The sequence below is a fragment of the Caretta caretta genome, chromosome 13 (genome assembly GCF_965140235.1).
Source record: "Caretta caretta isolate rCarCar2 chromosome 13, rCarCar1.hap1, whole genome shotgun sequence".
Taxonomy (NCBI): Eukaryota; Metazoa; Chordata; order Testudines; family Cheloniidae; genus Caretta; species Caretta caretta.
The window spans coordinates 29,050,923-29,077,876 of NC_134218.1; the positions used below are offsets into that span (position 1 = coordinate 29,050,923).

At 45.1% G+C, this 26,954-nt stretch overlaps 1 protein-coding gene across 4 annotated transcripts in view; it reads right to left on the bottom strand.

Annotated features, from left to right (window-relative positions):
• Nucleotides 1–4,353: 4,353 nt before the first annotated feature.
• Nucleotides 4,354–26,954, bottom strand: part of TOX2 (TOX high mobility group box family member 2) — a 257,019-nt gene continuing 234,418 nt past the window's right edge. For all 4 annotated transcript variants that reach the window (XM_048820163.2, XM_048820161.2, XM_048820162.2 and 1 more), the window contains 4 exons: nucleotides 25,942–26,022; nucleotides 17,595–18,002; nucleotides 15,105–15,235; nucleotides 4,354–5,452 (listed from right to left, as the gene is read on the bottom strand). In XM_048820163.2, coding sequence (XP_048676120.1) covers nucleotides 5,416–5,452; nucleotides 15,105–15,235; nucleotides 17,595–18,002; nucleotides 25,942–26,022 — 657 coding nt within the window. In that variant the 3' untranslated portion in view covers nucleotides 4,354–5,415. The remainder of the gene's footprint in view (nucleotides 5,453–15,104; nucleotides 15,236–17,594; nucleotides 18,003–25,941; nucleotides 26,023–26,954) is intronic.

Below are 26,954 nucleotides of genomic sequence, written 5' to 3' on the forward strand. Positions count from 1 at the left end.
CTGCAAACCCCTTCTACTCAGTACATCCCTTTTTATAGCAACCACCCAGCTGGGCTTCATCACCCACTATGCCTAACACCCAGTGGCCTAACTGGGCTCAGGCTCCTGTTAAGCCATGTTAACCAGTGTGGGGTTTATACACTCTATCACACCCCAAACAACCTTAACTCTGCCCTGCTGTGATGGTGGGTGTGGAGGGGTGAAATATGAAAAGAATGAATCTACTTTTAAAGGTCAGTTTAAACTAATCTGGAGACCACAAACACTAAAATGGCTCAGAATCATCTACATTAAAAATGGGCACATTTAAAAAATGTGGGATTTGGTATCAGACCTTGTTCCCCCCCACCCCACCCCACCCCAAGGATGTTAATAATGGACATAATAATAATTATGTAACAGAATCTTCAAATATTCCATATAGTTAAAACTCTTTAAAATCTACATTTAAAGAAATGAGGCTGTAATTAAGATAAGCTCTTAATGTTCGTAGTATCTAATAGCTATGATTATTATGGAAGTGTTGGTTGTGACTCTAACTTTAAGGTTCTGTTCCAACATGGCCTTAAAATGCTATGTTAATTCCTGTGTGTCTGTACCAGCAGGTGGCCTTTTGGTGTAAAACTTAACATTGCGTTAGGTTTTATGCCACTTGAATTTTCTATCCTAGCTGTTTTCTCGTTTCTTTTCATGAATATTTAATAGGAAAGGTTTGAAATTGGTCTCTTGTTGACATTTGTCTGTGGCCATCACATTTCTGGTGACTCATATCCTTATAAAACATCACCTGTCTGCACAAAAGTTGGCAGAAAGGGGATTCAGGAGTAGATCTGGCACAGTGGGTAGTTTTTGAAAAGAAACATTTAGGATTAGAGGTTGCTTTTTGTAAAGGAAACTTTATTCTTAAGGAGAGGCTAGTAAACAAAATCTTCAGAGAAACTGATGGAGAATTGCCCTCTTTTAAAATGGCTGTATCCCCCTCACTGTTCTCAATAGAACTGAAGCCACAGCCTGCCCTTAGTAGAAATGTCACTGCTTCGGGCACAATGGAACGCTTAACTCTGAGAGTAAAGTTGGTCGGCATGGGAGACAGAGCTTTCTGGACAGCTGGTCCGAGACTATGGAATAAACTCCTCCAGGTGCATTGCTGTGACCTTGCCTTCTTTAAAGTAAACACGGAGCAATAGGTTTATTTATATTGAAGAAAAGACACACCCTACCAAAACAAGCCATGCCATTGCACTTCTCCCTCTAGGGAGCGGCTGAGAGAACAAACATGACAGATGTTGATCACGTTGCTTAATGCTCGACTGGAGGGTGCTCAGATCTACACTGATGAACGGGGTATGAGAACCTATACAGAATGGAATATCAGCCATTAATTCACAGCCTCCCAGTAACTCCTTCATATCAGATGCTGCACTTCAAGAAACGATTGCAGTGAAGTGGTTAAAAAATCGGCGGAGGCCCAAGTGCAAGCTATTCATAGGTGTCGCCTGGGTCAGAGGAGAGGGGCTGTTTCCCGAGTGCATCCCAGGCCAGATGACATTTGCAGCCCATGCAAAGGCAAAGGCCATTGGAGATGGAATTGCCAAGCCGGGGGAAGCCACACCAGGGAAATTAGCACTTGTTGATGCAGCAGGGGCACGATCAGCAGCTACTGAACGGCCCATGTGAAATGCTGCCCAGACACATATTACTATAATATCTGGAGACAACAATGGCTGGAAACCCACAATGCTGCTGGACTGAGGAGCTGAAATAAGTCTGATCCAGGGAGGGCACACACTGCTAAAAGGGGGGAAAAATGTACTGCAGGATTATTTGGTGATTATAAATCATCAGCCACTGCAGGCAACAGGAGAAATCCAGCTCTCACTGAACTTGGGGTCTCTGCATCCTAAATATACTCTGTGGTGACCAATATTTCCAGTGCTGTTGTACTAAGAGTGGATTGGATCTGAAGGCGTCACAGGAAGTCCTGGGGTGTTCACAGAACACACTTGTCCGTGGACAGCATTCAGGTCCCCCTGCTGGTGTGTGGGTAGGAAGAAACTTGGACCCTTGGGTGCAACTCCTGGCGCCTGAGAAGAGCCTCTAATGTGGCTACAGGGTGATGGAGAGGAACTGCTCCCTGGGGTGGCTCAGAATTAAGTGGTGGTGAAGCCAGGTCATCCTGCAGTAATACCCCTAGGATAAAGGACAGCTGCAGCGAGCCTGTGGGAGTGTTTGATGCTACCAAGATCCAGCCAGGATTGCTGGGTAGCAGAACTCTGTGCAGAGCTACAAAGGGGGAGTTCTGGGTAAGAGCCGTTCATGTGACAGGGCAGGCAGTGCAGCTAGTGAGATGTCAGTGTCCAGTTTAACCAGTGTTTCAAAGCCTCTCACAAGAGCAGAAACCAATAGATGTGAAGCAGTCAAGAGGGTAAAAAAAAGGTAGGAGTTGATCTGGCAGAAGCATCTGTGGAAGGCAATGAAAGGAAGTGACTAGACGAGTCACTCTTGTTATATGCTACTGTTTTGTTCAGGAATAAGGAAGAATTTGGGAGATACGATCAGGTGCAACACTGGATTGTGCTTAGGCTAGGGTGTTCCTCTGAGGCAGCCCCAACATCAGATTCCCCTGGCATATCAGATCTTAGTGAGAGAGAAGCTAAATCATAAGCTGAACGATGGTCTGAAGCAATCTGCATCACCGTGGGCATCCCCAGCTGTAATTGTAAAAACGTCTAATGGAGATTTGACCATATGTGTTGACTACAGGAGACTTAATTCCCAGGAAGTTCAAGATGGCTGCCAACTTCCCAACATAGCACATCCCCTGGATAAAATATCAGGAGCAAAATATTTCAGTAACTTTGATTTGGTATCTGGAGCCATCAGATTAAAGTGGGACCGAGGATCGAGAAAATAATACTTTTATTCAGTTCTGCAGAATGCCTTTTGAACTCATGAATGTACTAGGAATGTTTCAGAGGGTAGTAAGTGATCTCACCCGAATTTTGACTCTAGAGAACCTCATGTACTTAGGTGACTGTTTCCGTAAAACACCGAAGGAACAACTGGCAGGACTGGAAAGGATGCTAAAACTTTCTAAGGAGTCAGGGTTTAAACTTACAGGAAACAAATAGTTTGTGAGGAGTCACAATCTTCCTGCGAGATATAGTCATTGAGGACAGGTTGGAATCCCAACTCCAGAAACCAAACGTTATAAAGACTGGAAGTTTCCTACAAACCTGAAGGAGGTGCAGTGGTTTGTAGGCCTCTGCAGATTTTACAGGAAATTTGGACAAAGTTTAACACAGTAGGCAGTGCCATTATATCAGCTAAGAGTGACTGTGTCTAGACAGAGGACCACCAAAAAGAGTTTTAGTCACTAAAGGAAAGACTTCTAAACGGTTTAAATTGAAAATGGTAGAATGCAAAGCAGGAGCCCGGGGTGGGGAAAAGCTGAGTCCCTGAACACTAATGTCTCTGTGCTTTAAGGGCTTCCCTGGCAGTGTTGTTTTGGTGAGCAGTGAAGCTGAGGCCACAGGACTTCGGGAGCCTCTCTCCTGCACTGATTGCTCACTACACGAGGCCTGGGCGCCCCACTCCAGAGCTTCGCAAAGCCCCAGAGTGCGCTGGGGAGTCTGGCCCTAAAAGTTTAAAAAAAGAAGAAAAATGTTTTGCACGGAAGTAGGGACTCAACCTTTATTATGGAATGAAGAATTCAGTGCATCCTCCCCAAATCTGCAGCACTTACTTCATAGCACAGGATGAATTTTCTGAGAATGTACAAATCAATCTGTTAAATTGTGAGGCAAAATTAATAAAAAATTGGTCCTTCAAGCTATTTAGCACCTCGTATCAGACTTTTTTGTGTCTGAATGATCTTAATGGAATAACACAGATTCTTCAAACTTCCCAGAGAATTAAAATTCACTGAAATCTTGTCCACAGGTTCCATATTAAAACATTATGTTGTAATGAAACAAAGTTATTAACAGTTGATTAAATATAGCATTCATGGTTGGATTTCATAGTTTAATGTTCATATATGACCTTTTAGTAATTAAAAAAACCAAGCAAATTCCCAGACAATAAATTATGTTAAGGTCTAATAAGGTTGAGAGTAGATATCAGAAATTTAAGGGTAAAAAGCCATTGCATATATAGGCCGAGATCCTGTGAAAACATATGCACATGCTTCTCTTTACACAGTGCAAATAATCCCATTTAAGTCAATGCGACTGTGTGTAAAATTAAGCATGTGCATAAATCTTTGCAGGACTGGGGCCACAGTCAATGAGGTGAGGCTGGTTTCTATACATTACCTCTGGGTGCTGCCCACAAAAGAAGAAAAGAGTCTGGTTCATTTCTACTTTTCATATGTTTTATTATAAAGAAAGGTAAGATAAGCATTGTGAACTGAATGTGCTGGGTGCTGAGAAAACAGCACCATCCAAAAAAATTAAAAAACCCCCCAAAAACGCACCTTATGATAAATTGTAATTCTGCTTTCTAATTCTTCATAAATAGACAAAAATCATTGTCAGCAATTTTAAATAGATGGACATATGGCTGAAAAAAATATAATAATGCCATACAACATGGATATAAATTGTCCATTTCTTGCTGTACAAATAATAGAAACAAGTTTGGCAGGCTTTTTTTTTGTTTTTGTTTTTTATACACATCTCCCTTCTATGTATAACTAAAAAATGTGCTACACTTAATATAAAATGCTTTTACTATAAAGTAAACTACGAATTTTTTTCCACAAAAAAATCTTAAAGGATGTCTTCAGCACAGCTCTAAAACACTTAGTAAACTACTTACAACTATCCAACAAATTATATTTTTTCATGATCTTTTTCACATTTTTTCCTTTCATATTTTGCCAGCTGGTCTTTCCACCCGCCCATCTAGGAATAGTTTTTACTTTTATTTTTTCTTGCCAGACATCCAAGGCCTTTGCATGTACAATATTCACACAAACTTCACATTTTCCTGCACAAAGTTTAGTGCTGTTAGCAAGTCAAAGAGTGCATCCTCCTACTGAGCCGGCCTAATGCGGCAGGACCCCAGACCTGGGCCTACGCTGCGTCTAAAAGCAGTTCACTAGGAAAACAGTCCATAGCTAAGCTGATGGCAAGCAGATAAACGGTGTTCTTATTTTTTTGTTTTTTTGTTTTTTTGTTTTTTTTTTGTTCTTCATGATTTATGAGGTTTGGGCTTTCACGAAAAGTAGACTTTAGAGTTCAAAATAATAAAAGAAAACTGCTCTTAGAGCCTGGAAATGAAGCCAGCAACGAGACGTGTTAGCTCAGCTCTCTCGTCTGTATGACTTGCGTGACGCCCCTCTGGGTGGTCCGTATTATAGACCCTCTCAAGTGTCCTTCCTTTGAGCCTTATTGGAAAGAGATGGTGGGTTTAGGTGAGGTAGAGTGACTTGTCCCTTGGCAGCATGCTGTAAGGGAAACAAGAGACAGAGGGCAGTGAGACAGACAGCACAGCACTTCTAAAATCAACAACCCTCAGGGAAGGCGCCTTGGAGGGGAGGGCATAGAAATGAGCCATCCCACAAATAGTGACTGCATCTTTTGAGCTGGTTTATGGTTTTTATGGTGTTATGAGGCAGATTTTAATAGATGTAACTGCATTGGCCTGCATGCGGGTGCGTGTGCGAGCAGCAACATCAATGCCTGATGTGACAAACAGGCAATTAAAACAGCAACAAATTGGGCACTTTTTAATTCTTAATGAACTTCAATAAACCTAACAATCCTCCAGCATTACACCAGGTCCTTGCCTGCCCCAACATCTGCTTTTTACAGGGAGGCCAAACATTTGCTCTCAGTTTTTATTCTCCTCACACACTTTCCATACTAGGTTCCCCCAAACCAAATACTTTAATGCAATCAGTTTTTAACAAATATCTGTCATGCCTATTAGGCACTGGCATGCATGGGGGAGGGGCGGAGAGAGTGAGCTCTCTGGAGGCCCAGTCCCGCCCCATCCCCATCCGCTGCACAGGAGAGCACCCAGCTGCTTCACCTGTTCACGGGGCACAGCACCCCTCTCGCTGCATGCTGGTGGCAGAGCCATAGTCCTGTCTCTTGCTGGCCCTTTTGGGGGTTGGGAGCCCTGGGGGCGCACGTAAAGAGCAGCCCCATAGCCCCATGGAGTACAGGGACTGCTGTTCTGAGAAGCCCTTGTTGCCAGGTGTCAGAAGGGCAGGGGGAACACCTTGCCTGCTCCCCCAACCTATCTGCCTGTGTCGGTGCTTGCCAGAATCCAGACCTAACAAAGGGACCTGTCTTCAAAATCAATTGAAGTTCGGAGCCTAAATACTTTGAGGATCTGGGCCTTAGTACCAGTCCTAGTGCTCGGTGCTGTGATCAATCCCAGGAAAAGCACAGCCTACACCTGGTAGTAAGTGCTTGCAGAACTGGGCTCTGCATGGGCCCTGCTTTGCCAAGACTTAGGGAAATCTTCGCCCCGTTTGAAGTTGATGGGATTTTTGCCATTGACTTCCAGTGCCAGGATTAGACCCTAAATAAATGGGGTTAACTTTACACATGTGATCAGTCTCCACATCTCCTGTCCAATGGTGGTTGTCTCCTTAGGCCTCAAAACAACAACTTCTGAGTATTTTACAACCACCTATGCCAGAGAAACTCTTATCCAAGAGCTCCTTTGCTCTGTACGGGTATGTCTACATTACACACTAAGCCTGGTCTGTGGGAGTCAGTGAACTCGGTGTTTCCAAGCCTGTGCTTCAGCGTTCACACTACACTGTAAACCTGGGTTTACAATTGCTAGACCTGGTTTCACAGCCATGCTAATGGGTCCATGCTACACTATGCAGACCCTTTGACTCAGTCTGCAGCTTGAGCTGCGTCCACACTGCAATGTGACAGGCTTGGACTTGAGTCACAGGAGAACTTAGGCTCTGACACCCCCTGCCCCTTTGCAGGGTCCTAGGACCTAGGTTCTGAGTACTTGATGGCCCGAGTCAGACTGATCTGTGTGTGGACAGAAGGGGGACTTGGGCTCAAACCTGAGTCAGGCCCGGGCTTAGTGTGCAGTGTAGACATGTACTATGACCCTGGCACTCCCACCAAAATCAATGGGCTTACCAGATCGTTGCTCTCCCAATGGTAACACTTCCCAAGAGGAATTCACAACATGATACCATGCAGTTTCCCAGCATGGAACCCACAGAACAGCAGCAGCCCAATCGCTTTTCGGCCAAAATGAGGTCATCTGCAATTTCTTATGGCAATTGAATTTCTAACCTGCCATTAGCAGTGGACTGCAGGTGACCCCATCTGGTCCCATTGGGAACGTATTAGCCACAAGCAACGGAATGGAGCCATCCAAACAAGAGGCATTCCCAGCTCTAGGGGGTTATGTCATGCAAGTAAAGTACTTAGGGTTGCCAAAAGCGAAGGCATGAACTCTGGAAGGCTCTTTTATGGCTTTCATAATCTACACAAATCTGCTCCAACAAATTTAGCCCCATAAAAAAGTCTGGCTTTAAAAGGTGATGAGAAAAATGATACAACTTTGGGAGATTCTTGTGTGTGTGATTATTAACTAGAGTAATAGAAAAAAAGGAATGAGGGCAATGAAGTACTGAAGGCCTGGTTGATGCAGCTGTTGATAAAACAAGAGCAATGGAACGCAGCCTGGCCCACACTTCACTAATCTGCATGTTTTATAATTTGCACTTAAAATGCACAGTCTTTCCCTACCGCACTAGCAAAGATTTAATACCAACGAACAGTAGTGAGGTCTTCTAGTACCAAAACTTCATTAATTTTACAATATGCACTACAGAACATTTCCTAGTATATTACAATGCATTACCATAAATAACTGAATGCAAACTAAGTCTATTTGTGATGTTTTATCTTTGCTTTTTTATGGAGCTTGTTCACTCAGTTGCTGATTTGGAAAATTCAGCCATCTGGAATGACTCTCCCAGTCATTAGTATGAATTAGTGAGCATCTCCTCGTTTGGACAAACTGAGCATACACAACTCTGCAGGCCTGGTTGATATGCATCCCAAAGTAAATTATTCAGCTTTGGTAAGGTGCCCAGAGGATGGTGGGGAAATGGGGCCAATAGTAAATCATAATAAGTAGTTATGAGGGTCATAAGGACTGGACAACTGACCAGATCTTTGAGAAAATACGAGCCAGGCAGATACCACATAACTGGAAAAGAACACATGTGGTAGCATCTTTACAAGGGAAAACCCATCCGTGTCAGTAATACCCGTCTGGTAACATCAGTCCCTACTAATATCATGGTGCAAATACTAAAAGAAAAGCCTCACAGTACTCATCCTGTGGCTCTAGAGTTTTATATGAAATGTAGGGGTGACAAGCGACTGGATCTGATCAGAGCCTCTTGCTGTGCATGAGACTAAGCTGAGCTGATTCCAGAAGTGCTTCTCACACCAGTGAGGCTGTGGGGAGCATGCAGAGGGCTCCAGAAAGGCAGTGCAACTGGGGAATCTTTCCCAGGTACAGAGGGATGAAGAGGAGACCATCCCTCACTCTCTCCTTGTAACCCAAGGTGGAGTTGGGGGAGGGGAGAAAATTTGCTGAATGGAGTTACAGAGTCATAAAGACAATCAGCCCATGGAGATGAGACGTTGTCTTGCAATGTTTGCATCTTGATGTTCCACCAACACATGATGCTGACGAGTCGTGACAGTGCATTGTCACGACGTTAACATCACAACCGCAGAACTGAGATGGTTTTTACATCTCTCTTCAACTCCATTTGATGACCTATTAGTTCTTCAGCTTTTCAAGATCAATCACCACTGACCTGGAGGACATCAGCTGCTATAAGCAATCGCCAACATAGGTTTATAATGAAAACACCATGCCAGAGGTACTGGGATACTTTTTTTCTTTTTACCAAATCACATAATTATCAGATGCAGGCAATGCAATAGAGGGCCTCAATTTGGATTTTAGTACAGCATTTTAATATAGTGCCTTGTGTAATCTTATTGAAAATATTAACACTTGCAAATTTCTGTCAGATTGGAAAAGTGGTTATAGGACTGGGGAATTATAATGCCTTAAATCATAAGGAGGTGTTGTATTGCTACCTACAAAGATCTAGATGGGGGAGCTAAACATAAATGAAATCTGCAGATAATGCTACACTGGGAAGAACTGCAACTGCCAATGAGGGCAGAGGAAACATGCAAAGGGGCCTGGAGAGATTAGAAAGATTGGCAGGTAATCACAAAATGAGCTTCAAGCTGAAAAAAGGCCAGCTGATATACTTGAAGGAAAGCGATCTAAAACCCAGGTCTTTAATAGGTACTTGAGAAACAGTGATGGTGAAAGAGGCCAAGGGGTGATACAGAAGAGACAACTCAAGTCCATAGCTTGTGATATACAGTACCTGGGAAAATGAAAGCCACGCAATCTCACAGTTCTAGATTGCAACAAATCAGAGAAATGATAGTCACTCTTTAGGCAGTAATAGGGAGATAGTAGCTATATTATTACTTCCAGTTCTGGGCAACTCAGGACCAGAAAGATATTGAAAAATTGGGTGGAGTTCTGTAAAATCAACATGATAATGAAGTGTTAGGAGGGAATGATTGGTGAAGAAATATTTAAAACGCTAAATATGCACAGCTGGGCTGAGTGATAAATGAAGGGATATGTGACCATGATATATCAGTATTTGAAGGGTATAAATGCAGGAGCATAATCATTTAGTGGGATAGAATTAGCAGTAATTGGATTAAACTGAGCTAAGGAAAATTTCAGCTGAATTATCAGGAAATACTTCCTAACACCAAGGAGTTAGGAGATGCAGAATAGTCTTCTGAGGGAAGCACAATCTTGTTATCATTTAAAAGTTGTCTGGACAACAGATTCAAGAGAACAATGCAACACTGGCCGAGAGAATGGCCAAGATGACTACAAATATATAGAAACAAAGCAAATGTATGGATCAGACATGAAGCTTAGAAAACACTAATCTGGAAAGCCAGATGGGATTGTCTGTTGCTTTAGGGAGGTTGGTACAATCCTAGCTAACGGGAACCTGAGCACTTTGTGTGTCACATCACCATGGAAAACATTCAGATTTTCGCCAGCCCATTGCTGATTTCTCTCCCCAGATTGTTGCTTTAATTACAGTTATATTGAGCACAATTTTGAGGCTGAAGTGGGAATTACCCGATTTAGTGATTATCTGATAACACTGAAAACTGTGCCACTCAATCAAACCCAATGAGGTGTGAATTTCCTTTGACAGAGCATGCATTGCCTAAACTTTGTTGATACAAAGTCAATTTATTCATGTGGTCAACAATCCACAGCCAAGAGTAGAAATGATGGGAGAAGAGCAGTCCAGTTTAACATTTAATGTGATCTGCAAATTATCATGAAGTTTGTTGGAGATGCTGTGGAGACATTCAGCTTTCACATACAAGTACCTACATAGACAGATGGAGTTATAGTCTCATTGAGACATATAGGGCTAAGCATTCAAAGTTAAGCAAAATGAGTCCTCCTGCAAAAATGTGTATGCACCAAAGACCCTGAAAACCATGCATCTTGGCAGCAAATACCAGGTTTTAGTAAGTGCAAGAGGCACAAATTCATTATTGCGGGTAAAATCACTGACAAACTGTGCTTACAGCGAAATAAGAATTTGTCTCTGAAATGCAACAATGTAGCTTTGGTAACTGGGCTTCCAACAGAATGAGTCTCTGTAATACAGTGGTTCTCAAACTGTGGGTCAGGACCCCAAAGTGGGTTGCGACACCGTTTAATGGAGTTGCCAGGGCTGGTGTTTAGATTTGCTGGGGCTCGGGGACATAGCCGAAGCCCGGGCTGCACCACATGGGGACAAAGCCTTCAGCCCTGGGGAGTGGGGCTCAGGTTACAGGCACACTGCCTGGGGCTGAAGGGCTTGGGCTTTGCCCCTCTTCCCCCCCCGCCCCTGGCTCGGGGTGTCGGGGCTCTGGCAGGCTCAGGCTTCAGTCCCCCTTCCTGGGGTCATGTAGTAATTTTTGTTGTCAGAAGGGGGTTGTGGTGCAATGAAGTTTGAGAGCCCCTGCTCTAGTACTAAGCTTTGCTCTTTGCTCGATAGCAACTGTGTTTTTTCAGTCCTGAGCCCTGTCTGTACAAGTGGAAAGAACGGAGAGACAGTCCACACAGACAGACCCATACTCAGTTCAGTTCATTGTTATAATTTGCTGTAATTATTTTCTGGCGTTCTCTGCATAATGGGCGTGGTTTTAATATGATTCTTCCAGGAATCTGAGATAAACCCATGAAATTTGATATTTTCTCTGTGACAAATGCATGAACTTTGATCATGAATCACATGGGGCCCTGTGCATACAATACAGCTTTTGTGAGGCTATTAAAGAGCTTGTTTTAGCAGCACACAGCTCACACCGGCCAATTACAATGGTGCTTCTCGCGGCTACCATGGTACCCCAAGTGTTCTGTATAATACACTTTTTATCAAGCTACCTCTATCAGGATGCCTGGAGGGGCGCACTATGGGAAACTTCTCTCCCCACCCAATCCCCAGAAAGCTCCTTCCATGGAGTCTGGGGGAAGGGTGTGTGTGACTTATCCCTAGGCCTGAAAATCCAGCACCTTTCACCAGAGATAAATGCACGTAACATTTATAAAACGAACTCACTGACGAGCTTCGTTAAGTGCTTGAAAGAGGCTACTGAGGACAGCCCTGAATGGTGATGTTCACACTGAGTATCACTTATTTTTCTCCCAAGGTATCATAAATAGAATGAGAACAAGACCTCACTTTCCTCTGGCTTCCCCAAAGAACAAGAGCTACCCCCTCAGAGCTACCTGCTCCTGAGATGCCCAAACGACCAGCAGGGAGAGCCAGTTGATTTCAGAATGCTGGCCTGACTGTTCGCGCAGTTCATGCTGTGGAAACCCTTCCTGCCCTGACCAGAATCGCCCTCTCAAGCTCTGGAGTGTAAATGTTCGTTTGCTGCTGCTGGATCTAAAGAGGGTTTTGTTTTTCCTGATACATTTGGCACCCAGTGCTGCTCCTTCAGGCCAAAATGTTCAGACATCTCTTCGGCGCCTAGGGCCACATTTTCAAAACTGGCCACTGATTTTGCGTGTCTTAAATTCTGGTGCCCAAAAGGAGATGCTTTGTGTCTGATTTTCACGAATGCTGAGGACAGACATGGCAGCTGACGCTAGTAGGATTGTCAGGTGCTCGGCACCTCTGGAAATGATGTCGTCAGGCCACCTTTATTTAGATGGTAAGCTTTCTTGGGCAGGATGGCCTTTCTGGGATGTGTTTGTACAGCATCTAGCACAAGGGGGCTCTGGTCCAGGACTCCGGAGTACCACTGACATACAGATACATAACAATAAACATCGTCAGAAATAACGAGTGAGTTTGGGTGCCTTGATTGTTGATGAGCAACTTCAGTCACCTCAAAGAGGCCGGCACAAGATGCTCAGAGCATTTGGGCACCTCAAATTTGAGTGCCCCAACTTCAGAGAACTTGGCAAAGATTTTCCAAGATGACGAATCAGTCGTCAGGTCTGAGGTGCCCAAAATTTGAAGCCACTTTTGAAAATGTGGACGTACACAGCTGCAATGGGAGCTGTGGGTGCTCAGCACCTCTAAAAATCAGGACCCTCATAGATGTAGGTGCCTGAATTTAGGCACCCAAGTCTTAACATTTTTGCCTTAATATCCAAAAGTACCTTCCCGGGGTCTGGGAGGCAGTTCACTTCGTTCAGACTATCTATACCAGAGGTTCTCAAAGCCGGTCCGCCGCTTGTTCAGGGAAAGCCCCTGGCGGGCTGGACCGGTTTGTTTACCTGCCGCGTCCGCAGGTTCGTGACTCCCCACAAAGGTTTCCCAGAAAAGTCTGCAATAATCCATGTAGCTGAACTGTTTCAAGTAGACAGAAGTCCAAAGCATCCTACAGGCTCAGAAGATTATTTACTTCCCCGAAACAAATACAATGTATGTGCTATCTGGGCTGAATCAAGAGATCGTAATTGCATTGCTGGCATAGAAGAGTGTGTTATTTCCAAAATACCTGTAAGCTTGCTATTATCTATAGTGAATGCATTATGTTCCAGTACAGCACTATACCTCAGTCAAATCAAACAAGCGCTCAGAAACAACCATGCTTCCCCTTCCATACTTTCAGAGTGGGCAGCATCCACATCTCACAGGGTAAACAGGATAAAATGACTCCCAACTCCTTATCACTGCACTTTTGTGCCACGAGGAGTGGATACAGCAGAGGCCGGAGTGCTTTTAATACGCCCACCCCCTCTCAGCTACAAGAACTAAGATGCTTCCGGACTTTTAGTTTATTCTTCCCTCAGAGCTTGAATGCCATTGCACTGAACTTTCCATTGACATCCTCAATATTGTAATTCTCATTATGGCATAATGAGAACGAGCTCTCTTCAGCACTGCAGAATTTACAGGTCTTGTCCTGAGACATGTGGAGTGCCTGCTGTAAAGTACTTTGTGTGTATTAGGGAGGCATGCTGTCCTTTAGTGCTCAGCCCTACAGAAAAGATAAGGGACATACTACTAGTGTTAGCCAGGGGAGTTTTTTAGCTTAAGTGTTAGAGGCCAATATTTTGGAAGCTGAAAAGACAAGTCCATTGTCTGCAGACATAGTACTGCAATACCACAGCTCCCACTGAAGTCAAGCATTTTTCAGGATTAGGTCCTGTATTCCCGCCCCCCGAACATGGAACAGAAGCTGTCCAGACAAGAGAAAAATCTTGTTTTCTCAAGTTTGGGGGGCAGCAAATCAACCTCTCTCTGGTTACAAGAAGCTGCTCCTCTTGATTAACCAGCACATGCTGGGGGGAGGCCATCCTTGCTAATACTTGAAAAAGTCTTTCACGTTTTCAAAACTTAAGAAGTCAAAACTAGTCAAGCCGGATTTTCACTTCAGTGCATGAGAACCATACTGGTAGGGATGAGACAAGAACTGTCCAATGCACATAACAGCAGTGGGTCAGGCTGACCTGTCCTGCTGAATGTAAATGTGCCTTTACTGTGCATTTACTTACACAAGAAAATCACAAGATTCAGTCATTTTCTTTCCTTTTTTAAAAATATTTTTATATTCAATGTATGTGTAATTTTCAAACTGCCTGCTCGTGTGGCATGGTTTAGATTATTAGCCTGTGCAGAACAGACAATTGCACAGCTTCATTTACCTTCATTAGCAGAACAACTTGCTGGACATTTTGGGGCAGATCTTCACCTGGTGTAAGCTGGCAGAGCTCTGCCAATTTACACAACTGAGGATGTGTACCCCCTGTGACAAACTGCCAGCACTACTTTGATGGGTCTTGCACTTTCTCTTCCTGCCCTCCCTCTTTTCCTGCCCTCCCTCTGCACAAACCAGGTGTCCCTTTACGTAGGGTCTTGGTCTTCTTAGCCCACCGCAGCACTTCTCCAGACTCTCCTCTGCGTCCCTCCAAACTGCTCTCTACTCCAACATCAATCCACTCTGCTTCAACTCCTTCCCTTGTCTTCAACTCCTTCCCCTGAAGCGGCGGCGGGGGGCGGAGGGAAGGGTTATCAGGTGACTGGCTTCAGGTGCTTTAATTAATCTATACCAAACTTTCTTCCCTCTACAGGGAATAAGGCTCCTTTCTAACACTCTCCTGCTGTCCTCTGGCCATGCTGTATCACCCCCCCCCCTTTTTTTTTTGGTCAAAAAGTGCTGATTAAAACTTTGCTCAGCGGCAGTTGGAAACACTGCAGAAACTGCTTCCACAGCTCAGGAATGAAAGTCAGACGAAGCTAATGGGAATCTTCACTGAGTTATCCTGTTATCATTTTAGTCCTCAGATTCAAGCAATTGTTTTGGGGACAGGACAGCTCACTTCCCCAGAAACCCAGGTTACTAAATAAAAGGAGCACACGAACGTTAAAATAATGCATGTTTTTGGAACATGGCATTTTGATTTCTTTTACATTTTCCTTTCTTGAAGTTATAAACTATCATGTGTCTGATCATAAGAGAACAGTGCAGACAGCTCGTCAAGCATATTAGTAGTACATTGTTTTGTCTACTGGCCTGCAGTGGTTAATTCCACACTCTCTGCTGGAGTAATCATTGTCCCAGTCGGTATTTCCTGGGGGGTTTGATGCACCAGGTGATCGGGGTCCAACACTGTTTTGAAACTCAGATGAAATATGTGAAAAGTCCTGTGTGGGGAGACAATAAAAGAAGGGAAGAAAAAGTTACACCCATACAAACAGGCAGATAAGCAGAAGTTCTAGTTAATGTTTGCCTATGCATGTCCAAATATACTGCCCAGAAAGTATGGGCAGAGCCAAGCTAAGACGAGCGTTAAACATGTGCATAATCTCACTGAAATCAAAAGAATTTGAGCATGTGCTTAAGAACAAAATGGGAGAGTGGAACCATTTCAGAATGATCCCTGATACAAGGACAACATTTACTTCACCTCACTGTTTCTCTCCCATGTTTTTAAGGGCCTCTCTTCTAGGGAGAGCTTTGGTAAACAGCTGCAGAATATGCAACGTGATGAAAGCCTTTGCATCAGCATTCTGGTAATGAAAGCCATTTTCCCATCTCAAGTGCGGTTCTCTTTGCAGTAATACATTAGCCTGTCCTAATGTACAGTAACAAGTTAAAGAATATCCACACAAGCAACATTCTCTCCATCAACTGTCATGGCTGGCAATTTAACAGGAACTGTGGGAGTTCATATTATCTGAAAACCTCTCATGGTACTGTGTGTGCATGGGTGACCTAATTATCAAAAGTTAGGGAACAGATATTAACAATGGAATCAAGGCAGCTACTTGACTGAGAACATGGCTTCTCCCGAAACATTCATTTTTGGTATATAAATTGCTAACAAAATATGTGGAATTAAGCTTTTAAAAAAAAATCTGTGTCCAACCTTGCCTGACACCTCCATTTTAAACGATTGCCATATGATTGTCTCTTATCTCCACCATGGGGTGAGAGCTACTGCTGACTCTATAAGGTGGCCACCTTTGATTACACAGCACCACACCATGCCAATATTGAAATTATTTGCTCTGTAAAGAGCGTTTGGGATTTCTGGAGTATGCAGGATATTGCTCTTTTGGATAGGATGTCTTTTAGTAGCCTGAGGGAGAATTTTGTTACCAAGGCCCATTTCATATTATATTTTTTCCCACTACTCTATATGCCAAGGTTATCAAATGATCTTTTCTCAAAGTTAGTCCTGAATAGGATGGGCAGAATCATGGAAAAAGCCTTGTTCATTAATTACATTATTTGATTAATTTTGTGAAACATATCTAATAAATAAATGATTCGACAAATTAGTCAGCCAGGTCCTCTGGCTGGGAGAAAAATGGGGTAAAAGATTCATCAAATAAGTTGTCTGACAGCTGTGAAATTCATAGAGCAAGTCCTTCATTATGAATAGTTCACCCAGCTCTAGTTACATGGGAGAATCAGAGACTCCTAGAAATTAGAGACGGAAACGATCTCTTACGTCATCCCACTCATCCCTAGCCAATGCCAGAGTGTTCCCTTTAGGGTATATGATGTACTTTGTACCATTGCCGCCCATTCATCCAAAAGCTCTCTCCCCTCCTGGTTTATTTTCTTCATATCAGAAACCCATGACTGGCCACTCTAAATGTGGGCGCACAGGCTGAGTTTGGACATTGCAAAGAATGGTTTGTTCATCTTAAGGTGGGCAGCCTGCATATGAGCACACAATACAGGAACTACTTTGCTTTCATACAATTCAAGTTAAGCCCGTTTTTCATCCTTTCAGATCTTCTACCAAGCAAGTGAATTGGGTAATTTTTCCCATTGCTGGGAAGACACTGCAAAATCAATCATATTCCATGAAACGCTTGGTTTTTCCCCTCTGCATTTTTTACTTATTTTCTCTTCCCACATGCTAATCTTTGGGAAAAAAAATCCTACATTCACCTCTGTTGTTATCCCAGGAGCTTTCATCCTTTATTTCAGTGCTGTCACATATGCTTTCTTTGCTGGATTTTCCAGGGCACTGCGTCAGATGAACAGAAAGCTCCGCTCTACCCTGCTAAATTCACCTGAAGCCCAATAGACAACTAAGGGACAGCTTGTCTTACAAGAACTTCTTCCTGGTACATCCTTGACTGCTATGGGAGTCTAAAGGCATGTCTACACTGCAGCTGGGATGGCAGATCATGGAGACATACAATGAAAGTCAACAGGATTTATGCTCCTAAGCCGCTTACTCCCTTTTCAAACTCCCACCTTAAAATGTCAGACAAATAACAGAGCTGGGAGGTAACAGAGCCAGCGGCCATCTACAGGAGAGTCGCATGGCTAAGGAGTTGACAATGGAATACTTTCTTAGAGTGACATCTTTGCCCAAAGTGCCAGATTAGTACTGTCATGACCTAGAAAATCATTATTAGTAATAGGCTCCACCGGTAACATGAGCAACTTAAGCTGAGAGTACAGTCTCTGATGCACAGCAGATCTTGCTTTAAAAATGTGTTTCCTTTTAGACTGGTATTCAGGATCCAGGCCACTCACCTGCTGCCCTGGAGGTGAAGCGTTCATTGGGGGCTGTACCTGTAGTGCCATGGAAGGAGACAAGATGGATTGCTGTTGGACCTGCTGCATGCTGAGTGACTGGTTGAGGAGGGAGCTCTGTGGGTGATGCAAAGACAGCTGCTGATGGAGAGGAGGGCTGATTTGGAAAGAAGGAGGTGGCGAGGCACTGATGCTGGGCAACATGGGTTTGGAACTGAGGGTTCGGGAGAGACTGGGGTGAGGGTGTCCCCGGTAACTCTGCAGATCTGATGGGGACAGGAATGAGCCTAAGCCAGGATAAGGCGATGAGGCCTGTGGTGGCATCGTATACATGGGCTGTTTTGGTGGTATCATTTTGGAAGGTTGGTTGGGTTGGGTGCTTTTCGTCTCACCCTGGTCAGCAGAGCTCTGAAAGAAAACAGAACAGGGGTCAAGTGAAAAAGGAGTTCTTTAAATGAAGAAAACATCATCCTCATCCACCCTCGCCTGTTTCCTCACAGGCACTCTGCCTCCACCTCTCCCACACTGAGGATAGTGCTCAGGATTGTTCTGTGTTTGTATAGCGCCTGACACAATGGGTCCAGGTTCGTCGCTAGGGCGCCTCGCTGCCATGGTACTACAAATAATTCATGATACGGTAATAACAACAAGCTCAGACACAGGTTTAAACCCAACATTAACACACAGTTACCACGTGGCTCTCACTGACTCAGTTTTATTCCCTAAAATCTTGCAGCAAAAGTCATGTTAGTTTCCCTGATTCTCTTCCCCACCTAATACCTCCAGCCCCCTCTCAGACTGGCACCATCACCTACTGCTCTCAGCATGTCACTGATTCCTTCCCGTTAAAATCCCTCCATGCTGATTCTAGTCTCCTCTGCAGGCTCCACAATACAAAGGTGCACAGGTAACACCTTCCTTTCCTTTGTTCCTCCTCCCGTCCACCCAACTCAAGCCAGCAGGCCTGTAAAACCAGACTGACAGCAATATCCAAAGCCAGGAAAATCAAGCCCAGTACTCAGCAGTGGACTCCGAAGCGACTGGAGCACGAGGAAGCCAAACTCCTCAGAACTGGTGCCTGCCTGCAGTTCATTTTTAAACCCAGAGAGATGGGTGATAGAATCGCTTTCTTTTCCAATTAAAAAAAGAATGGCATTGTAACATGCTGACTTCTTTATCGTGTGCATTCCTGCAATCCTGACAGGGCTTTATAAAGTACAACGCAGGAATGGCCTCATTTTGGAACAAAGAGGACTACATGGGATATTTTTTGGCTTGGGCAAGCAGGGTTTTTCATGAGGGCTTTATAATGTAACTAAGTTTCTTTCTGCCAGAGAAAGAGGGAGCATTGCCTAATCTGACTTTCACTCAGAGTTGCCCTTCTGCAGACCGATGACTTTTGGATTAACTGAAATTAAGAAAATCTCTCTCTCCCGTCCCCGCCAATTAACTGCCCACACCCATCTCCCTGGAAAGAGAAGCATATTAGAGAAAGAGGGAGCATTGCCTAATCTGACTTTCACCCAGAGTTGCCCTTCTGCAGACCGATGACTTTTGGATTAACTGAAATTAAGAAAATCTCTCTCTCCCGTCCCCGCCAATTAACTGCCCACACCCATCTCCCTGGAAAGAGCAGCATATTATAGCAATAACTTCAGTACATTTTGTTCCCTGGAAAAGACTCTTATTCTGTCCCACCAAATGTGGGTTCTCACTGCTTCTCAGGATTGAGCCCAACAGCTGTTGCTGCAGTAACACAAACAGCCCTAACATCTCACACCTCAGACACACTCCCAGTACTTCTGCCATAACCTCAAGCCTCTCCCGCCCCACCCACCCCCACCCTCCCAAACCAAACCGCTGCTGCTGCCGTACATAAACCCTTCACAAACCCTGCCAGTGCTCCCCTGCACTCAGTCGCTAAGTTAACTGCCTTATGTCACTGCCTGTTGTCGGTTCAGGGCAAGATCCTGCGAGTTGCTCTAGGCAGACTTAGTGAGAGGCTGTTAGGCCAGGCAGAACTTGAAATCTATTAGAATCAAAACTGACCCTCACATACAGTCACTTTTCAGCTGCTCTGACCCTGACAGTTATGAACGCTACAGTGTGTGTGTTTGTACGATGGCTTTGTTCTCTTGCTGCCCATCGCATCCTCCTCTTTGATCCTGCAGATCAGTCAGGATGCTGGATTTGGGACATCACATTATCTTCCATGGTAACTGACTGTGATGCAATCAACTAAGGCTTAAGACTTCGGTGCAGGACCAAGGAGGAGAAACTGGGTTGGGAGGGAAAAGGCCCTAATATTCTTACAGACACAGAGACACATGCATAGAATCCTGCACTGCACTGGAATTTTGCAATTGACTTCAAATGGTGCATAAACACACACACAAAAGTGGACATAAAAGTTGCACATGTCCACACCCACAGTAACTGCAGAAGTCCAGTGGTGGTTCTTGAAGGCATCTTGTCTCGGTGTCTGCACGTAACAGCACTGCACTGGCTAGGGCCCTGTACGGGCGTGCTAGAGCCTTGCATAAAGAGTCAGATAAATGACTGACTGTCAGATGAATCTTGTTAGCTCCAGTCAGGATAGAAATGGGGTTGGAGGGGATCTCTGGGGCAGAGGGAACTAGGCTGGGAAAGATGAGTTCCTGCAGGGAAACTCTAGCAGCAGCTGTGCTCAAAGAGAACGCTAGGCTGAAGTCTACATTTTCTTAATAATATAGTAATACTAGCATCAGCTCTTAGCCAGCATTTTTCATCGGTAGATCTTACAGCACTTTTCAAAGGAGGGCAGTATTATTACCCCATTTTACAGATGAGGAAACAGATGCACAGGGAGGTGAAATGATTTGCCCAAGGTCACCCAGCAGGCCAGTGGCAGAGCAAGGACTAGAACCCAGGTCTCCTGAGCTCCAGAGCTCTATGTACTCGGCAACATAGATGGTGATTTGATTTACCAATAAAACTAAGCCCTAGTAGGAAGGTCACCCCGGATGATGCAGTGCGTGTAGACTCTATCTGGAGCAGGATTGGGCCCCCCCTGCAATATCCGCTTGTACCTCCTATGCTTACTTGCATACAACAAATACTAAGTTTCTCTAACTGCAAATACCTGTTTACTTATCTGAAGCAACAGGCAAGTTTTTAAGGCACATACCGACACAGGAAATATCTTTGCCTCTAAATGATCTCATTTCCACATTTATTTAAATGTGAAACTCACTCTTTGAAACTCCAGCTCTCTCTAACCCCTCCCCCACACAACAGTGATTATTGCTTTCTTGCTGTATGCACCGAGATAGTGCTGCACTGTATTAAAGGCAGCACGAACAGCATTCCAAAATCAGAATAGCCCGGCAAGCTCATACTAAATACATTCAGAGCGGTTATGAATCTTTTTAAACACTTAAACCAGTGAAAGGGACTTAGATTACTTCCTTTTTGACCTTTTCGCCACAGCTCTTAACCTTCAAGTGTGGCTCGGTTAACTCTGAGGCAAGATGCCTCGGTGCTCGCTGCACAGCATGACATGTGTAGCTACTCCGGTTGTAATTACATTCCAGTTTAAGCCATGCAGGGTTATTTTTAACATGAAGTATAATTCTGCACAATATTAACGATAGGCTGACATCACTAAGCTCTCAGTCTGACACAGTCTCACTCCCGGGGCCTATCAGCCCATGCAAGTTTAACAGGTTTCCATGCCAGGCACCCTTGTCATTGAAGGCAGTTCCAATTCTTAAAGGAAAGCGTATATTCGGTCCCCTCCCTCCACACCTTCAGCAAGGGCAGAAGCTTAGTTTGGTCCTTCACTGTGATGGCGCCCTCTGCAGGAAAGGGCCAACAGCTACACCTAGTTCCACTGCCATACTGTGGACAGGTCACATTCTACCACAATTGGGAGAGAGGGGGGAGAGAAGTCAGGCTGATGTCCTATATTTAAGATTCTCCCTCTGTGGTTTCACAAGCGGGTTGGGCTTCTCCCTGGCTGACTGTCGAATGCATCCGATGAAGTGAGCTGTAGCTCACGAAAGCTTATGCTCAAATAAATTGGTTAGTCTCTAAGGTGCCACAAGTCCTCCTTTTCTTTTTGTGAATATAGACTAACATGACTGCTCCTTGAAACTAGTCAAGGAAAGACATTTATTGGTGATTTGTCTCTACGCCTCCCATCTTCTACAGGATGTTGATGAGGATGTTCCGTTTCCTTGTGGACCTTGTCAGCTGAAGCCACGTGCAGCGTTTGAGTCACGTTGATGGGCCATGTAGCTGAGCCGTTGCTCCTTCAGAGTTCTGGCTGGCTGAGCGATGTGCATGTGTGATGTCAGCCTGCAAGGGCCATAGACACAGCATAGAAATCTGCCTCTGCTTCTTGTAGAGTGCTAGCCAAAATAGAGATGCACTACCATGGTGCAGGAAGAGAGACAGCACTGATAACAACCACTGAGGGAAGGCAGTCCCCTGCCAGCAAGGTGCTAGCAATGGAAGATACTTAAAAGGCATCATTCAGAGTATGAGATTTGGATGTTTAGCCAAACCTTTGAGATCTTTCCCATCAATCCATCCCCATTCCTTGTTCCTCCCACCCAGGTCTCCTCCCCTTCCCATGTGAACCTGATTCCAAGTCCTGCTACTATCCTTCAGCATGGGGACACTTGCCTCTAGCTAGTCTCAACCACCCTAACCCTTGGTTAGGCCCTGCTCATTGGGTCCCTCTTGTTCCTCACATGCCAGTGGCTACTTTCCCTCAGTTAAAAGAAAAGGAGTACTTGTGGCACCTTAGAGACTAACCAATTTATTTGAGCATGAGCTTTCGTGAGCTACAGCTCACTTCATTGGATGCATCTGATGAAGTGAGCTGTAGCTCACGAAAGCTCATGCTCAAATAAATTGGTTAGTCTCTAAGGTACCACAAGTACTCCTTTTCTTTTTGCGAATACAGACTAACACGGCTGTTACTCTGAAATCTTTCCCTCAGTTCTGTTCTTCTCCATGCCCTTTGCTAACATTCTCCAAACACCACCGAGTCTCAGCAGTCTGTCTCCCTGAGTCCAGGCTGCGCACAGCATTGCTCAATCTGATACCCTCTTTCTGACCTGGGACACCTCAGAGCCCATGTGACTCAGTGACAGCCGACCTGAGACCCAACCCCGCAGAGATGGCCAGAGCTGCTGAGAACCCACAATGGCTTCATGTCAGAAAGTGCACAGGGATGTAAAGGGGATAGAGTAACCGGGTACAGCGAACAGAATGAAATTTACTGTATGAAACCATGAAGGTATAAAGGGGGCATGAGGAACACCCAACCAGCAGAAGGAGATGAGCCAAGATCTCAGAAGTGTGATACTAATGTCCTGGGACCAGTGCTTAATTTGTAACAAGAGAGGTTCCTGAGCTCAAGAAATTTTTTTACTTTCATAACTGAAGCAGCAAGGCCAGAGGGGCTGGGGCTCTGAACTGGCAAGCTGAGAGGTGGCAGGGCTCAACCCCTGGCACAAATTAAGCACTGCCTGGGACCTCACTGAGAGTGACATTTATATACTTCCAGAACTGAAAGTGGCAGATCCATTCTCTCTCCATCCTTTCTCCTCTGGACTGGATTCCTCCTCTCTAGCAGAGAAGGTTGTTTTTATTTTTTACTGTTGCTGTTGCCATGTGTTATTTACCCAGCTCACAGCTGTTATGGCACTAATTAGCTATTTATTTCTTCACTGTTTGGGACGGTACACTTTCCTGTTTTCTAGGAATTCATTCACATTCGCTTTTAACCTTCTCTCCTAACCTGGCATGGGGAAACAGCACCCTTCTCCCCTTCTTGAATGCACCGCAGACTTCTGTTTCCATTTAGAAGGTCTGCCTGAACTGCAGACCTATCCATTAGATTACACCAAAGTAAATTCTCCCTAGCACTGCGCTGTGCACAAACCTAAATGGAAGAGAAGAGTAAGCACAGAGGAGCGGGGAGGAAACATTAGCACAATTCCAATGACAAAGTACAGGCACTTTCCCCTATAATGATGGTCCAGAGAATCTACTGCCTGCATATAACTCCCCTCCTCCCAGATCCAGCCCTGTTCAATGGGACAAGAATAGCTGCAGGACAAAGAGAATCTATATTGTTTCTATGGAACCTACTGCTGTGATATCGGCACTCCTGTCTTGTCCCATATTGTGCACTGACCTGGTAAGTCACAACCCAGAAGTAACGCTACCTGGCGGGAGGGTTGATCCTCTGCCCCCGCTCTCCACTTCCACTGATGTTGCCTCTACCTCCACTCAACTAGCATCTGGAATTGCACCCCGAGTCTACTACAGCACCCAGGCCACATCAAGAGAGAGAAAGGGAAGCACTGGGTGCTTCCAGGCATTGAGGCCAACAGGTGCTACTTGAGGACTAAGCTGGATAGGCCAAGGGGCACCATGGGGGGAGTTCTGGTGCAGGAAGAAGCCGACTGCCCTCCACACCATAGGAGACCACCCCAGATCAGGAGCTGTAGTGGGGGAGTGAGGTGGATGGAAGGCAACCTCCCCACCCGAGTGATGCAGAGAGAGAAATGGGGAAGACAGGTTGGGAGGAAAGGAAAGAAAGACAGGACTGGGTGGGGAAGAGAAATGGGACCTGGAGGGTGGTCTGCAGAGGACAGACTCAGGGGAGGGGAAACTAAAACCTTCTCTTCCCAGGGAGCCAAAATAAACAACCACCTCAGAGCCCTGTAACACTATCACACCGTGGGCTCTGCTCTGCAGATGGCTGTGCTGCTCCTTCAGGACTCTTCCCACGCAGTGTGAACCTGTGCCCTCCAGAAGGAGTTGCTATTCCTCCCTCACACAGCCAAAGTTTCCTCCCTGCTAGTCTGGAGGTGCCCCATGTGCTTTCACTGGCAGCAGTGTGAATTCACAGTAACACCACCGACACCAATGGAGTGACTGGGTATTCACACTGCACAGGGCACTGGACTCACAGCCGGAGCCACCAGCAGGGCTGAACTGATAGCTCAGCACATGTGGCTCCAGTCTGGCTACTTAGCCCAGCTCCAGAACAGTTTAGGGCTCACCTTGCCACCCCAGCCCTTTCCAGGAGTCAGGAGCATCACTCGCTGTAGTGCTCATGGCCCCTCTTGATTCAGGGGACAGGAGAAGGGGCCTGGGATATGAGAAGGCAGCCACTGGGAGGTGGACAAAGTCAGCATACGTGTTCCCTCCTCCCCATGGACAGAGATGCCCATTGACTGCGGTGGTACCTGCTGGTGCTGATGGTAAACAGCAAGATGATCAGTGGTGAGCCAGGAGTGGAAATTGGGGAATACACTCACATCTGCAGGTTGTATCTAGGAACCTTACAGACCAGTTCCTTTCTCCTCTCTCAGGAATTAAATCCAGCAGAAGGTTCTTCCTTCCTCTTACTTTGAAAGGCAAACAGTGTCCTGATCAATGGCCATGGGCACTCAGACAGACATGCTGAAGAGGGTGTACGGCTTACACTACCATTCTAGGAGACACTGGCAAGTGAGGGGGGCACTGGGCTTGGGCGTTACTTCTGTTCTGCACACTCCCATGTAAGGCCATGAATTAATGTACTGAGAGTCCCCTAAGCTGACTTTCCTGTAATGGGTAAGAAAGTCTCCTGTTGTGGGCATGGAAGGGACAAAACCTCCAAAGAGTTATAAAACCACCATAGCCGATCCTCAGCTGGTGTAAATCCATGGACATTGCTGCCCCAATTTATACCAGCTGCGGATCTGGCCCATTATCTTTAGTTCCTTTTGCAAAATGCCTGTATATTGCAAATCCTTTTGCTCGTCAGCCTATTACCTGGAAGCCAATTGCAAGAGTGGTGTAAAGAATCCAAGCACCATGCTCTGGAATGGTGTAAGTGAGCGACAGAACCGGGTAATGGAATCAAATAACATGTCAACGTAGTGCTGACAATTCAGCCCCCTCTGATGGGGGGGCGGGAGGAACCAAGACAAAATGGAAACCTATCTAAAGCTGCAAATCAGTTATTACTCAGTGTGGTTACAGAGCAATCCAACTGCAGTGAGGGATCATGGAAGCCCTGCCTTCAAACACTCCAATGTGCCATAATAAATTAGATCTTATTTTGGTGTGTTAAGGAAAAAAAATTGGCACCCACACTGCATTGTGTATGCTCAAGTCGTGCTGCAGAGCATTTCATTTAGCTCTTCCAGAAGGTATTTAACACTGATATTAGTTTTGATAGCACGGTTACAGTGTATTTCTTACAAACTTGCTCCTCCCCAGAGATTTCCATGAGTTCCAGCTAATTCATCATTGCCACATCCATAGAGACGCATGTATGAAACACATTGTCTGTTACCTTGGAAACCAAGCTGGCCCTGTAGGCTGCCAGAGCCTTTAGATACTCCTTCTTCGCAGCTTCTGTTTTCCTCTTATATGCCTGAAAGGACCAAACAATGAATAATAATTAATAAAGCAAAACAGGGTGCTGTCTGGCACTGCTACATCTCACCCTCCTCAGATCGCCCGTGTCTCCACTGGGCTGCATTGCTTTGTTACAAGGAACGGGGATGGGGCCTTAAAATACAGTATGCAGGAAAAGCTGATTTCTCACTGAGGTGCTGCTGCCAAGGGGGCGGGGGAGGGAGAGAGAGAAAAATTTGCCCCAAACAAACCCCTACATCTGAACACCCTTAGATATTGGGGAAGTTGGGGCGGGACCTTATCTGAACCTTGCTAGATATCTGAACCTTGCTAGGTATTTGTACGTGCTCATTGCCATGGTATCTGAGAGAGTGGGTTTGGGAGGTAAGGACAGCCTCTCTCTCATGGCATAGTTCAGAGAAGTCTGTGTTCCTGGTGCATGCCAAAGTGGACAGCCCTGTCAATGGAGCAAATCTATTACAAAAAATAGAACCCCATCAGGGTTCTATGCTGACCATCTGCCCTAGCCAGAGACCTGTTTCAGAGAGAGGTGCCTTTTCACTCACCCTTTGATTCATGGCCACCAGGGCTGTCAAGCTGTGGTTATCTGAATGAGTGAGATTTTGTCTATTTCATTGAAATACATGGGGAAAGTCTTCATGGTAAGAGTGAGGGTCATGGAGTCAGGGGGAGGAGGTCCGCTGTCGCTGACGCTGGTGTGCAGTCAATGGAGTCATTCCATACTGTTACCCCGTGTGTGAATGAGAACAGAATCTGCTCCAGGTACTTGAAAAAGTACCAACAAATTAATTCAATATAAGGAAGCCTCCCAACACTGCAAATTCCAAATGTTCAAAAATCATGAGTCAGGCCCCCCAAAATCATGTTTAAAATCATATTTAAAAATCACAACATTTTCAGAAATCCTAAATTTTGGGTTCTTTTTCT